Source organism: Heptranchias perlo, chromosome 9 (assembly GCF_035084215.1).
Source record: "Heptranchias perlo isolate sHepPer1 chromosome 9, sHepPer1.hap1, whole genome shotgun sequence".
Taxonomy (NCBI): domain Eukaryota; kingdom Metazoa; phylum Chordata; class Chondrichthyes; order Hexanchiformes; family Hexanchidae; genus Heptranchias; species Heptranchias perlo.
In genome coordinates, this window is record NC_090333.1 from 27460210 (window position 1) to 27475547 (window position 15338).

At 42.5% G+C, this 15338-nt stretch overlaps 1 protein-coding gene across 2 annotated transcripts in view; it reads right to left on the reverse strand.

The window, feature by feature from the left end:
* The window catches only part of usp24 (ubiquitin specific peptidase 24), a 186044-nt gene extending 180256 nt beyond the window's left edge, over positions 1 to 5788 (reverse strand). For both annotated transcript variants that reach the window (XM_067990069.1, XM_067990068.1), the window contains exon 1: positions 5217 to 5788. In XM_067990069.1, the coding sequence (XP_067846170.1) occupies positions 5217 to 5570 (354 nt within the window). In that variant the 5' untranslated portion in view covers positions 5571 to 5788. The remainder of the gene's footprint in view (positions 1 to 5216) is intronic.
* Positions 5789 to 15338: the final 9550 nt, after the last annotated feature.

A 15338-nucleotide genomic window follows, 5' to 3' on the forward strand; every position in this document is an offset into this window, starting at 1 on the left:
ATCTGAAAAGTGAAAGAAAGAAAGACAGACTCGCATTTATATAGCGCTTTTCACGACCTCAGGTTGTCCCAAAGCGCTTTACAGCCAATGAAGTATTTGTGAAGTGTAGTCATTGTTGTAATGCAAGAAACACAGCAGCCAATTTGCACATAGCAAGCTCCCACAAACAGCAATGTGATAATGATCAGATAATCTGTTTTCAGTGATGTAGGTTGAGGGATAAATATTGGCCAGTGAGACCGGGGATAACTGCTCTCCTTCAAAATAATGTCGTGGGATCTTTTACGTCCACCTCAGAGGGCAGACAGGACCTCTGTTTAACATCTCATCCGAAAGATTGCAATGCAGCATTCCCTCAGTACTGCACTGGAGTGTCAGCTTAGATTTTGTGCTCAAGTCTCGAGTGGGACTTAAACCCACAATCTTCTGACTCAGAGGCAAGAGTGCTACCAACGGAGCCTCGGCTGACACAAAGAATGGGTGATGCAAAGAAAACAACTAAAAGATTCTTTCGAGATGACAGAGCAACTTGCTTCTGCAAATTTCAATAATATACATGTATAACTTAAGCATACTTATTGGATTTTACTAATTTTCTATTGCAATTAGTCATCTATTGGCATCTATCATAAATGTGACTGACAGCAATGTGGTTGAGATCATCTTAACCAAAGTACCATGCAAGCATTACCATTAATGAGTCTGAAGGATATCTGCTACATTATCACTAAGTTCCGCACTGGAGTGTCTCTCTAGATTACATGCCGAACTTCTGGAGTGGAGATTAAATACACAAGTGTAACCATCTGAGCCAAGCTGATTTTTTTTTATCATTCGTTCATGGGATGTGGGCATTGCTGGCAAGGCCAGCATTTATTACCCATGCCCAATTGCCCGAGAAGGTGGTGGTGAGCCGCCTTCTTGAACCGCTGCAATCCGTGTGGTGAAGGTTCTCCCACAGTGCTGTTAGGTAGGGAGTTCCAGGATTTTGACCCAGTGACGATAAAGTAACGGCAATATATTTCCAAGTTGGGATGGTGTGTGACTTGGAGGGAAACGTGCAGGTGATGTTGTTCCCATGTGCCTGCTGCCCTTGTCCTTCTAGGTGGTAGAGATCGCGGGTTTGGGAGGTGCTGTCGAAGAAGCTTTGGGGAGTTGCTGCAGTGCATCCTGTGGATGGTACACACTGCAGTCACAGTGCGCTGGTGGTGAAGGGAGTGAATGTTTAGGGTGGTGGATGGGGTGCCAATCAAGCGGGCTACTTTGTCCTGGATGGTGTTGAGCTTCTTGAGTGTTCTTGGAGCTGCACTCATCCAGGCAAGTGGAGAGTATTCCATCACACTCCTGACCTGTGCCTTGTAGATGGTGGTAAGGCTTTGGGGAGTCAGGAGGTGAGTCACTCGCCAGAGAATACCCAGCCTCTGACCTGCTCTTGTAGCCACAGTATTTACGTGGCTGGTCCAGTTAAGTTTCTGGTCCATGGTGACCCCCAGGATGTAGATGGTGGGGAATTTAGCAATGGCAATGCCATTGAATGTCAAGAGGAGGTGGTTAAACTCTCTCTTGTTGGAGATGGTCATTTCCTGGTACTTGTCTGGCACAAATATAACTTGCCACTTATCAGCCCAAGCATGAATGTTGCCCAGGTCATGGTGCATGCGGCACAGACTGCTTCATTATCTGAGGGGTTGTGGATGGAACTGAACACTGCCCAATTATCAGCGAACATCCCCATTTCTGACCTTATGATGGAGGGAAGGTCATTGATGAAGCAGCTAAAAATCGTTGGGCCTAGGACACTGCCCTGAGGAAATCCTGCAGCAATGTCCTGGGGCTGAGATGATTGGCCTCCAACAACCACTACCATCTTCCTTTGTGCAAGGTATGACTCCAGCCACTGGAGAGTTTTCCCCCTGATTCCCATTGACTTCAATTTTACTAGGGCTCCTTGGTGCCACACTCGGTCAAATGTTGACTTGATGTCAAGGGCAGTCACTCTCACCTCACCTCTGGAATTCAGCTCGTTTGTCCATGTTTGGACCAAGGCTGTAATGAGGTCTGGAGCCGAGGGGTCCTGGCCGAACCCAAACTGAGTCCAAATTTTTATTTTATGGGCCACATAAGCGCATACCATGGAGCTTTCTGGGCCACATATAAAGTATAAGTTGCTCCTGTTAATTTGCATAGATGGCAAAATGCAGAGACAAGCACGTTTAAGAGCTCTGATTTATTATTTATCCATCAATGAGATAACAGTGCTAACAGCCCAATTCTGCAAGCTCACGAAGTTCAAATAGAACAAACCAGTGAGTAAGCAATATAAGTGCAAATAAAAATCAAGTTTCTACACTTCATGGGTCTGATGGTCAGGTTTTTTAGACTGCAAATGGCCCACAGGTCGTTGTTTAGACACACCTGCTCTAGACACAGACTTCTGCTGAAACACTGTTCCATGGACACTAGGCAATCCTCCGGTACCTCACCCAAATGGTCATTCTACATCTGTAGCCAAGATAGTGAACATTAACAGTTATTCTTGCAAAATGTTCATTACAAGTCACTGGATGGCAATCAGAAGCTCTCCACCCACCCCACCATGTTAGAGGCCAAATGTAGCACCCGAACTTCTATCTCCAGTAACATCAGCTAACTCACCATAGGCTGGGGATCAAACCTCGAACTTTCTGATCCGTATGGCTTTGTACTACACCAAGTCATGTCTTTATCCACTAGGCCATAAGGAGGGCTTTATTTATATCTGATATAGTGAGGCAAGTGTTTGGAACATTTAGAGATAAATGAGAAACTATAAGTTTCAACAAGTTGCTTTAAAAATGTTGTGTTAAAATACTAGTACTGTTTGCTTATTGCTTTTCAAGTACAGCCTTGCTGTGATTGATACCTGGTTGATGTTTCTTTAATATCTTATTTACATTTAATGGAAACAAATTTTTCAAATAGCAACAAAAAAAACAATCGGGAAATAGACATCACATTAGGAATATCTATAACCACCCTTTCTTTCAAGGCATCATCAGATTTTATTAGCACTATGTTTCTGTTCAGCATGTAGTGTAACAATCTATTTATATTGTGTCCAACCAATGGGCTCTTATGATGTCATACTACAGACTCAACTGTTTCTCAATGCACTTTGAAACCCATTTGATTTCTTGTAAATATTACAACAGGTTCTTCCCCACACACAGGTATACACTGAACAGAGATGTGTATTGATTGCCTTGGGAAACAGATCCTCCGACCGTCTTAACCTAGTAAACTACAGCTACCTGGCAAAAAATTCCAGGGTTCCCTGCAGCCCTCAATTAAATTCCAGCATAACTCTGTCTTAGATAGCTAGAAAGAAAGAACTTGGATTTATACAGTGCCTTTCATGACCTTAGAGCATCCCAAAGGGTTTCACAGCAATGAAGTAGTTTTGAAATGTAGTCACTGTTGTTATGCAGGCAAATGCTCAAGATAATTTACACACAGCAAGCTCCCACAAACAGCAATGACCAGATAAAGTATTTTTTAAAAAATGATATTAATTGAGGGATGGATATTGGCCAGGACACCAGAAGAACTCCCTGCTCTTCTTTCAATATTGCCGTAAGATCTTTTACATGCACCTGAGGGAGCAGAAATGGGCTTCAGTTTAACGTCCGTGCAGCACTCACTCAATAATGCACTGAAGTATCAGCCTAGATTATGTCCTCAAGTCTTCGGAACTAAGTCTATGTTTCAAGATTAACTTTGTGCTCAATGACACAAGTGACATCAGAGAAATTGGACATTTTTCCACTTGTTACCATCACTGACTAAGTATAGGTAAGTTAGATAAGACACTCCCTCTATATTGCCCCATATGTCTTTAACCCAAACAATATACCTTGCTTTTGCTGCAAATGAGGGAAAATCATAAGTCTCACTTGGACAATGAATGTGATATATTTGGTAGAATCAGAAGAGAGATTCTGGTGTGATTCACCCAATTCTATTCCCAAAACATGCAAAACAACAACAGTATGGAGGAGACTGGACATTCACCATGTAGAGACATCATGTGCACAAACTTTAATTATGCCATGTTGCCAGCCGAGGCTCAGCGGTCGCAATCTTGTTTCTAAGTCAGAAGGTTGTGGGTTCAACTCCCACTATTAACCTCATGGGTAAAAACTATTCATGGTGCAAGTTATTAGATGCACTTACTTCTACCAATCTTAACAGAACTGAGATTTCAGGGCACACAAGTTTAAAAATGTGAGATTACTTCATATATACTGGTGGTTAAATGCACCCTTTAATGTGCACAGACTAGAAAGCTGCAGGTTCATCATTGGCCTGTATCGAATTAGCTCATCTTCGTTAGGATGATGGCTCGGTCTTTGCATTTGGCTTATGTGCCTCTGGGTGAGGGGAAATCATGCAGGATTGCTGTTCATCATTGATTATAACTATACCTCCAGGAAAGTGCAGGTGTGTATATCAGCTAAGGACATTATCAATCTCTGTTAGGATAGTAGAATAGCTTGCCAATATTCACCATCTAGGCTCATGTACAAGAACAACCACTTAAGTAAGGTGTTGATATCCTGCCAGCACCACACAATTATACCCCATGCATGAAACAGAAAATTTAAAGCCATTGGCTGACCATTGTTTTGTCAGTGGGAAATAGTTCACGTTATGAGCCAAAGAGCAGTTATATGTGGTAAGTTTTCCCTATAGTCTCTCTGACATCGAACATGAGTATCCAGCACAAGATAACCGGAAAAGGAGTAAGGCTATTTCCAACTGAAAAATCAATTGTCAGCCTATAGAAAATTCAAAACTGGCGTGTTGAATATTGGTCACGATAATCATGAATACAAATCCTTCAAAAATATACACAAATATCCAACTTCCCCAGCATGCCATCACACGAGAGCGAAAATCAACAATGTGACGATATGCCTATACTTCTGTGAAACTGACAGGTAATGTCTCTCGTCCATTGGCACTCCACAGCTATACAATTAGCAGAAAATCGGGATTTTTATCTTCTAATGACACAGGCGCCACGATTTTGAGAATGGAGCCGAAAGGAACAAGCTGTCGGATGACAAAATGAGGGGTAGTATAAAGCCACTTGTTTCCATGGGCCCTCAAAATAATCAGGGAGTGCAAGTGATGCTGCCCCATACTCTTAGTAATCCAGTAAACCCAGATCTTACCTCCACCTCTACCACCTCGTCGTAGGCGGGTGGTGGGTCGAACCCACTCCGGCTGTAATCCCCTCCTCCTCCACTCCCTCCTCCTACATTGCGGGAGCCGGTCCCACCACCACCTCCTCCTCCTCCTCCACCACCTCCTCCTCCTCCACCACCACCACCACCTCCACCTCCACCTCCGACTTGGCGGTCGCCGCTCTCCATGGGCTCGTAGCCGAGGCCCGGGCTCTCGTTGGTAAGGAGGGCCACAGCCTCGTTGATGTCGTTCTTGGCCATGCGGAGTGCCTTGCGGATGGCGGCGGGCTCCGAGAAGCCCATGCACAGCAGCGTCGTCATGTGCTCTTCCTCCACGTCCATCCTGGCAGACACAGTCTGTCACTTCAGTTCTACTCTCCCATAGAGACTGCCCTGTACAGGTCACCTGCCTCAGGGTGACGGCACACAGTGCGTCCGTTTTCCCTGTGACTGTAATATGGAATGAAGAACGGCTTATCGGTCTGTTAGTTTGCTTAACTAAAACTGTTGTGCCGTATCTGAGCCACTCGGCGCCATGTTGACAAGAACCAACTTCCGGTTCCTACTTCGCCGAGAGAAGCCGCGCCCACTCTACCGGAAGTGGCGTCAGATGCTCCGCTCGAAGGCGATGAGGAGGGTGACGCCGCCATCTTAGTAAAGGAGGAGTCCCGGCTGCGTGTCAGTGACGCCACCCTCACACGGAAAAGGCCCTCCGGCTTTCGAGTCAGAGCACGTGATAGAGGGGTTTAAACGTTGAAGCCACACAGAAGAGGCATGTGCTGGGGGGGAGGGGGGAGAGTGTTGGGTTTGCAGAGAGTGGGTGTGGTGTCAAGTGTGAATTCCAGGTAGCAGTCACAGCAATTCCTTGTTATTGGAATCTGCTTTACAAGGTAGATATATCGATTTTTAATGAAAAAAAAATCTTGATTTAAAGGGTTGTTAACATAACAAATGAGAGCAGGAGTAGGCTATACCGCCCCTCGAGCCTGCTCCACCATTCAATAAGATCATGGCTGATCTAGGATCTCAACTCCACTTTCCCGCCCGATCCCCATATCCCTTGATTGTCCAAAAATATATCGATCTCAGTCTTGAATTTACTCTCAACGACTGAACATCCACAGCCCTCTGGGGTAGAGAATTTCAAAGATTTACAACCCTCTGAGTGAAGAAATTTTTCCTCATCTTGGTCCTAAATGGCCAACCCCTTATCTTGAGACTATGACCCCTAGGTCTAGACTCTCCAGACAGGGGAAACAGCCTCTCAGCATTTACCCTGTCAAGCCCTCTTAAGAATTTTATACATTTCAATGAGATTACCTCTCATTCTTCTAAACTCCAGAGAATATAGGCCCATTCTACTTAATCTCAGGACAACCCTCTCATCCCAGGAATCAATCTAGTTGCAACCCCTCCAAGGCAAGTATATCCTTCCATAGATAAGGAGACCAAAACTACACAGTACTCCAGGTGTCTCACCAGAGCTCTATACAATTGCAGCAAGACCTCCTTACTCTTATACTCCAAGCCCCTTGCAATAAAGGTTAACATACCATTTACCTTCCTAATTGCTTGCTGTACCTGCTTGTTAACTTTCTGTGTTTTGTGTACAAGGACACCCAAATCCCTCTGAACACCAACAATTCTTAGTCTCTCACCTTTTAAGAAATATTCTGCTTTTCTATTCTTCCTACCAAAGTGGATCATTTCACATTTCCCCACATTATACTCCATCTGCCACCTTCTCGCCCATTTACTTAACCTGTCTATGTCCCTTTGCAGCCTCTTTGCGTCCTCTTCACAGCTTACTTTTCACTTAGCTTTGTATCGTCAGTAAGCCTGGATACATTACACTTAGTCCCCTCATCTAAGTCATTGATGTAGATTGTAAACAGTCCAAGCACTGATCCTTGCAGCACCCCAATAGTTACAAACTGCCAACCCAAAAATGACCCGTTTATTCCTACTCTTTTTTTTCTGTCCGTTAACTAATCCTCAATCCATGCTAATATATTACCCCCAATCTCATGAGCACTAATCGTATGCAACAACAATCCAAATATACTACATAAGTAACATTAAGATAGAAACAGAATCCATATGGGTTGAGACAAAGGATAAGAAGGGATTGATCACGTTAATAGGTTTATTCTACAGACCACCTAATAGTGGAAAGGAAGTGGAGGATGAAATATGTAGATAAATCTATGAAATGAGTAAAAAACATTGAATAATTATAATATTAAACTGGCAAGAAGAGGTAGGGAAAGGAGAAAAGGGAATCGAGTTTTTAGAGAGTGTACAGGACTCCTTTCTTACCCAGTAGGTGAGAAGCCCTAGAAGAGAGGAATCACTGCTGGATCTGGTAATGGGAAATGAACCAGAATAGAAAAGCGAAGTAAGCAAAGGGGAACATCTAGGCAATAGCGATCATAACATAATACGGTTTCAAATAATGATTGAGAATGACACAAGTAAGACAAAGACCAAAGTAGTAGATTGGAAAAAAAGCTAATTTTGAGGGGGTGAGAATGCAACGAGGAAAACATTTTGACAAACAAAGAAATGGAACAGCAGTGGGTAATATTTAAAATGGTGATCAATAGAGTTCAGAAGAAGTATATTCCTCTAAAAAGAAAGAAGAAACTAGCCAATAATGAAACACCATGGATGAATAAAGAGATAAGGGTAAAATTGAAACTAAAGAAAAATGCTTACTCCAAGCATATAGACAATAAAGGAGAGGATGACAAAAGGGAATACAAGGAGGTTAGGAAAGAAGTTTAAAAAAAACAATGAGGAAAGCAAAGAGAAACTATGAGATTAAATTATCAAGGAATATAAAAAGAAATAGTAAAATATTCTACAGACACATAAATAACAAAAGAAAAATCAGAATAAGGATAGGGCCACTAAAGGATGCACAAATAAACTCACAGGTAACGACAGCAAAATGGCAGAAATACTGAATAGTTACTTTGCCTCTGTATTTACCAGGGAGACTAACAAGGTGGGCAGGACATTAGAAGAAGAGATCAAAAAAGATATTAAAACATTTAAAAGAGAAAGGGCGGAGATAATTGAAAAACTATTCAAACTTAGGGAGGATAAGACCCCTGGATTGGATGGATTGCATCTGTGAATATTAAAAGAAGTTAGGGAGGAGATAGCAGAGGCACTGTTACATATATATAAAAATTCACTAGAAAAGGGAATAGTGCCAGAGGACTGGTGGACAGCTAATGTTATTCCAATATTTAAAAAGGGAGATGGAACAAGTTCAGGGAACTATAGACCAATTAGTTTAACATCAGTGGTAGGAAAGATAATGGAATCTTTACTCAAAGATGTAATAGGAAGACATCAAGAGAATGAAAATACAATAAAGAATAGTCAGCACTGATTTCAGAAGGGAAAATCATGCTTGACCAACCTTATTGAATTCTTTGAAGAAGTAACAAAGAGTAGACAAGGATAATGCAGCAGATGTAATATATTTGGATTTTCAAAAGACCTTCGATAAGGTATTGCATTATAGACTCATGGCTAAGGTCAGAGCATGTGGAGTCAGGGGACAGTTAGCAGAATGGGTAGCAAGTTGGCTACAAAACAGAAAACAGAGAGTAGGGCTTAAGGGTATCTACTCAAACTGGCAAAAGGTGAGAAGTGGTGTTCCACAGGGATCTGTGCTGGGACCACTGTTGTTCACAATTTAACAATTTGGATTCGGCAATTGGAAGTCCAATTTCAAAATTTGTGGACGACACCAAATTGGGGGGTGTACATTTGGAAAAATGCGTCAAAGGAAGAGTGCGTCAAAATGCAAGAGGACCATAATAAACTTGCAGAATGGACATGCAATTGGCAAATGAATTTCAATATAGATAAGTGTTTGGTGGTGCATTTTGGTAGGAAGAATAAGGAGGCTACATACTGCTGGGATAATAAGAGTCTAAATGGGGTAGAGGAGCAAAGGGATGTAAGGGTACAGATATACATAATCACTAAAAGTAGCGACGCAGGTTAATAAAGCAAGTCAAGCGCTTGGGTTCATTTCTAGAGGATAGAATTGAAAACCAGAGAAGTTATGTTAAACTTGTATCGAACCTTTGTTAGACCACACTTGGTGTACTGTACACAGTTCTGATCGCTGTATTATAAAAAGGATATAGAGGCACTGGAGAAGGTGAAAAGATTTATAAGGATGATACCAGAGCTGAGAAGATATACTTATCAGGAAAGGCTGAATAGGCTGGGGCTCTTTTCTCTAGAAAAGAGAAGGCTGAGGGGTGACCTAATAGAGGTCTTTAAGATAATGATAGGGTTTGATAGGGTAGACGTGGAGAAAATGTTTCCACCTGTGGGGGAGTCTAAAACCAGACGTCATAAATATAAAATAGTCGCTAATAAATCCAATAGGGAATTCAGGAGAAACTTCTTCACCCAAAAAGTCGTAAGAACATGGAACGTACTACCACAAGGAGTAGTTGAGGCAACTAGCATAGATGCATTTAAGGGGAACCAAGATAAGCTCATGAGGGAGAAAGGAATAGAAGGGTATCCTGATAGGTTTAGATTAAGTAGGGATGGAGGAGGCTCATGTGGAGCATAAATGCCGGCATGGACCAGTTGGGCTGAATGGCCTGTTTCTGTGCTGTAGTTTCGATGTAATTCTCTGTTACTCAAATGGCTCTTCTTAACCTTCAATGTTCGAGTTGCTATTCTTAAGATCATAGGTTTTAAAATTGAGGTCTCCAGACAATAGGAGATCCCAGGATGGTGGTGGGGGGGGATGGTCTCCCAGGTTTTCAGATTTCTCTGTTTCCAGACCTGCATTTTATTTTTGCTACTGTATTTCTCTCTAATATTTTTTAAGTCTGTCACACTTCAGATATCCAAAAAGCTACAAATGCTGGAAACGCTCAGCAAGTCAGGCAGCACCTGTGGAGGCATTCGACAAATTGACGTTTCAGGTCTGGACCTTGCAGACTTGGTGAAGAATGGTCCACACCTGATATGTCAACTTGTTAGTTCTCTCCACAGACACTATCTGACTTGCTTGATACCAGCATTGTCTGTTTTTGTTTCAACTGAAATTGGGGTTGCCAACTCTGGTTGGATGCATTCCTGGAGGTTTGCTCATGTGATCATAGAATCATAGAATGGTTACAGCACAGAAGGAGGCCATTCGGCCCATCGTGCCTATGCTGGCTCTCTGCAAGAGCAATGCAGCTAGTCCCACTCACCCGCCCTTTCCCCGTAGCCCTGCAATTTTTTTCTCTTCAAGCATTTACCCAGTTCCCTTTTGAAAGCCACAATTGAATCTGTCTCCATCACCCCCTCGGGCAGTGTATTCCAGATCATAACCACCCGCGATTCGGTTCACTGATGTCCATTTACTGATGTCCAATCACTGATATCTGATCACGTGACGTCTGACCAGGTGACAACTGCAAATGTTATTTTGTTTACTATATAAAGGTTGAGCTCACTGTAGTTGAGTATCTTTGCTCATGGTTTTGCGTCAGCAGCTGTATCGCAAGAAATTCCGAGAACCAGGAGACCACCTGTGAGCAGGCAAAGAAGGGAAACGGAGGGCGGGGAAAAACAGAGGTGGGAGGAGCTCTGATTTCACCAGTAACTAATAGTAATTCACTGAAGTTGCACCAATATCTAATAGTCATACTAGTAACACTCAGATTCCCCTCATAGCAAACAGGAATGCAGTAGCTCACTCATAGTCTATATATAACTGGTAGTAATCGGTGTAATGCCCTAATATCCTACCTGTAATGAGTAGTAATCCTATAACCCGTTGATATTCACCCCAAAACGACAGTCAATGCCGCTCCCCAGTCGATGCCCCTTTTATTAGGCCCCACCTCTCTCTAATTCCTTGGACTCTGGTTTGGACTCGGATTCCGTGTGAAGGTAACAACTCTGAACTGGGAGCCTCAGTCAGAATTGATCTGTACACGTTAAAACAGACCAGTACAGACCGACCTAAACCAAATCGAGCGATTGTACAAAAGGCAGTGGGCTCAGTGTTTGCGGCACTTCTCACAGGGCACATTGTCCTAAACTCAGCTCAGCATCAACATTTCGAAACCACTCCCTGGGCTCAGGGTCAATAAAGGAGAGTTTTCATAGAATGATAGAAATTACAGCACGGGAGGAGGCCATTCGGCCCCAGGTGCCTTTGCCACTGCTGACGCTCACTCCTGTAACCCCATTCCCACCCCCCAGATCCATTTATATTCCTCCTTTTCAAATATTTATCCCATTCCCTTTTAAATAATGTTCTAGTCTCTATGTCAATAGAGATTGTGGTGAAGCATCCCATGGGATAATAACCCTCAATTGAAGAACCTTCCTTCATCCTTCCAGTGAGATCATCCAGTGAGAATGCTCAGTCTCTGTCCCCTTGTTCCACATTTGCCCACCAGTGGAAACGATCATTCACTGTTTACCTGCAGTAGAAAGAAAGAAAGAAAGAAAGATTTGTATTTATATAGGGCCTTTTATGACCTCAGGACGCCTCAAAGTGCTTTACAGCAAAAAAATACTTTTTGAAGTGTATTCACTGTTGTAATGTAGGAAACATGGAAGCCAATTTTGCACACAGCAAGGTCCTACAAACAGCATTGTGATAAATAGATCATCTGTTTTAGGTGTTGGTTGAGGGATAAACATTGGCCAGAAGAACTTCCATGCTCTTCTTCGAATATTCGAAGAAGAGCATGGAAGTTCTTCTGGCCAATGGGATCTTTTATGTCCACCTGAGAGCACGGGTGGGTACTTGGTTTAACATCTTGTCCAAAAGACGGCACCTCTGACAGTGCAGCACTCCCTCAGTACTGCACCAAAGTGCCAGCCTAGATCGTGTGCTCAAGTCTCTGGAGTGGGCCTTGAACCCAAAATCTTCTGAGTCAAAGGCGAGTGTGCTACCAACTGAGCCACAGCTGATGAAGGTTTCACTCACCACTCCCACTCACCACGTTGCTGCTGCTGCTGCTGCCGGTTCTTCAAAAATTGTTAGTCCCCACGCCCTCCCCAGTCTACCGCTCACCACCCCCCGACGCAAGCCCCAATCCCCCGACCCACATTCTTCCTCTCTACTCGATCCACATTCACCCTCTCTCTCCGATCCCCATTTCACCCCAACCCCCATTCCCCAGTCTCCCTCACCCCCCCCCCCTACATCCCCCGGACTCCCAAGCCCCCCCACCAACTTCAGATTATTCCCGGCACACCAGCCAATTCTGGCTCTTTGCAGCAGGAGGGGGAGATGACGTAAAGAAGCCAGAGGTATCTCTGCGGCAGCAGCCAGTGACGTCACGGAGTGGGGGAGGGGGGCGGTGGTCGCGCTACTGCGGCAGGAAATTTAAAGCACAAAGACCTCCTGGGCTGCTCGGGAGATCCATGCTCCATTCTAGGAGACTCCAGGGCAATCCGGGAGGGTTGGCAACCCTATCTGAAATTCCTCTCTGTTATTTTATTTTAAATGGATTAACGCTGCCACTAAAACAGTGGAGAGAGGAACTTCAGGCAAATATGTCAATTGTTTATACATTAATGTTCCGCAGCATTTTCAGGAACTTCAAATCAATTAAGAGGCAATTGAATACTGAGATGGGGTGGGGAACCATAGCTTTGTCTGTACAGACTAAACCTATTCTCAGCCTCCACACATTCACACTTCCAGTAAGGGTCACTGGATAGTAATCAGGTGCAGGAGCCCCGACTGATTTTCAAATACCTAACCCAAGGGCACTCAAGCCAACTATAGCTATCATATTGTGGGTCTGGCTCAGAGCAGTGGACAGCATACACTGATGATCGATATCGAGACCTTCGTAGTGTGTATGACTCAGTTATTCACTAAATAATCTTGAACAGCTATTGGGATCTTGGAAGTGTTAATGTCAGCAGATGATATAGTCATTAACTCAACAGTGCTTTATTTTTGTATAAGGAGAGGGGGTCCTAAATTAAATGAGTTTGGGCACTCTCAATGAAACACCTTTTGCTCTGGTCTACTTTTACTGCTGTATACCTGATCCAGGCATATTACTTCTTCGGAGAAATTGTTTGAAATTCAAAGGGGAAAATATCCTTAACACTCAAGAATTTATGAGTGTTCAACAACTCTGGCACAGATGCAGTGAGCTCTGTGGTCTTTGAGGTTTACATATTCCATGTAACATCTCATCCTAAAAGTTGCACTTGGAGGCTTCATATTGCTTACTAACGAACAAGAGCAAACTCCTCTGATTCATTCAAAGAAACAGTTCCTTTCCAAGAAACTGCTGGAAAAATTAAAGCAGCATTCTAAAACATGTATAGTTACTCCTTATGGACTATTTTCAGTTCTCTTATATGACTATTGTGCTGTTTAATATTTTACATGTATATTTTTACTTCTGTGAATCAAATCTTTTATTGTAAATAAATTTCACCAATAGTTTAGCCTGCACAAAATGGTCTAGAGTTGTGATGTTTTCTATCTTCTGAATTAGCAGAAAATATAATGGGCATCCTATGTGTTCTCCAGTAAGCAATTTACTTTGATTGGAATTAATTGTTCGACCTGGGCTCTGTGAATGCTTTGCGCTGAAGAATAAAAAATACCAGCTTCAGCTGGTAGGGAATGCGGTCTGCTTACAGAAACATTCGGCAAGCTGTTCACACAAGAAAAAGTATTGGAGAAAGCCTGAAGTGTATTGCCTGATGACACATTAGTTGAACAAAGTAGAAAACTGTTCTGTTCTGCAACAACTCAATCACCAAAAGTTCACCAAAAATATAAATGAAAACAAATGAACTTTGGAATATAGAGGTATTGATTTTCTGAGTGAATCATTGTTAAAACTGTGTGGAGGGATAAGCTCCATTGGGTCAAATGTCTGGTTCTTTTTCTTGGTTTGTCTTAATGCTCAATTGTGTGCGTGCTTAATTTAGCTCCCTCACACTATTAGCTTCAACAGCTGTTTTGCAGCCAGCTTTCGTTAAACAGATAAATCTACCCAAATAAATATTCCTGGGATTTCTTGCCCAGTACATCTCAGTGATGTGTTTACTTTGAACCCAAATGTACTGCCAATAGGGGTTATCACACATTAAAACATGTAGGCAGTTAGTCAAGAAATCTCATGCACACAAAATGCATCGTGTTTAATGAATGGCCACTCTGGAGCTGTCCAACAGGAATTATACAGACACCATTCAGGAAATATTTTATTACAGCAGAAACCCTTATGTAGAACACTGCCACATCAAGATAACTTGCAACTATAATATCTTAAGAGGTCTCTGTATCTTACCACCCAAATATTATTATGGCTGATTTTTGGAATGTATTTAACAGATTGTATTTCTTTACCACTTACTATCAGAGCAATTTCACTTACCATGATGTGTCTTGGCTTGGGAAATTTAGAGAACAAACACATTATTAATATAAAGATTATGTAGCACCTTATCACCTCAGGATATCTCAAAGTGCTTTGCATTCGATCAAGTAGTTTTGAAGTGTAATCTGTTATATAGGCAAACGTATGAACCAATTTAAACTCAGGAAGAACTAACAAACAACAAATGAGTGACTAGTTAATCTGTTTTTGGTGGTGTTGGTTGAACGAGGAAGGATGCTACAGCTCCCTACTTTTTTTCGAATAGTGCAATTTAAATCCACCTGAATAGACAAATGAAGCCACAGTTTACTATGTCCCCTGAAAGGTAGCAGCTCTGACAATGCAGCATCCCTTCAGTATTGCACAGGAGTGTCAGCCTGGATTATATGTTCAAGCCCTGGATTGGGGCCTGACTCAAAGGCAAGAGTGCTGCCAACTAGCGAGCTGACATTTGTACATTGATAATAATCAGAGAGCACTAATTCCCTTTACCAAGATCCAGAAATCGCGCCCTTCCTGTTTTCTATTGCCTGCTGCATTGTCTCATTGGATGCCCCTCATTTTATTTTTGAGATCTTGGGTACTAACATAGCTTTTATTTACTTCATTTTGGATCATTTTGGAGAAAAATTTATAATGTTACACAAAATACTAAACTATAGGCCTAAAATCACACTTCTAAGTACAAAAATAATGG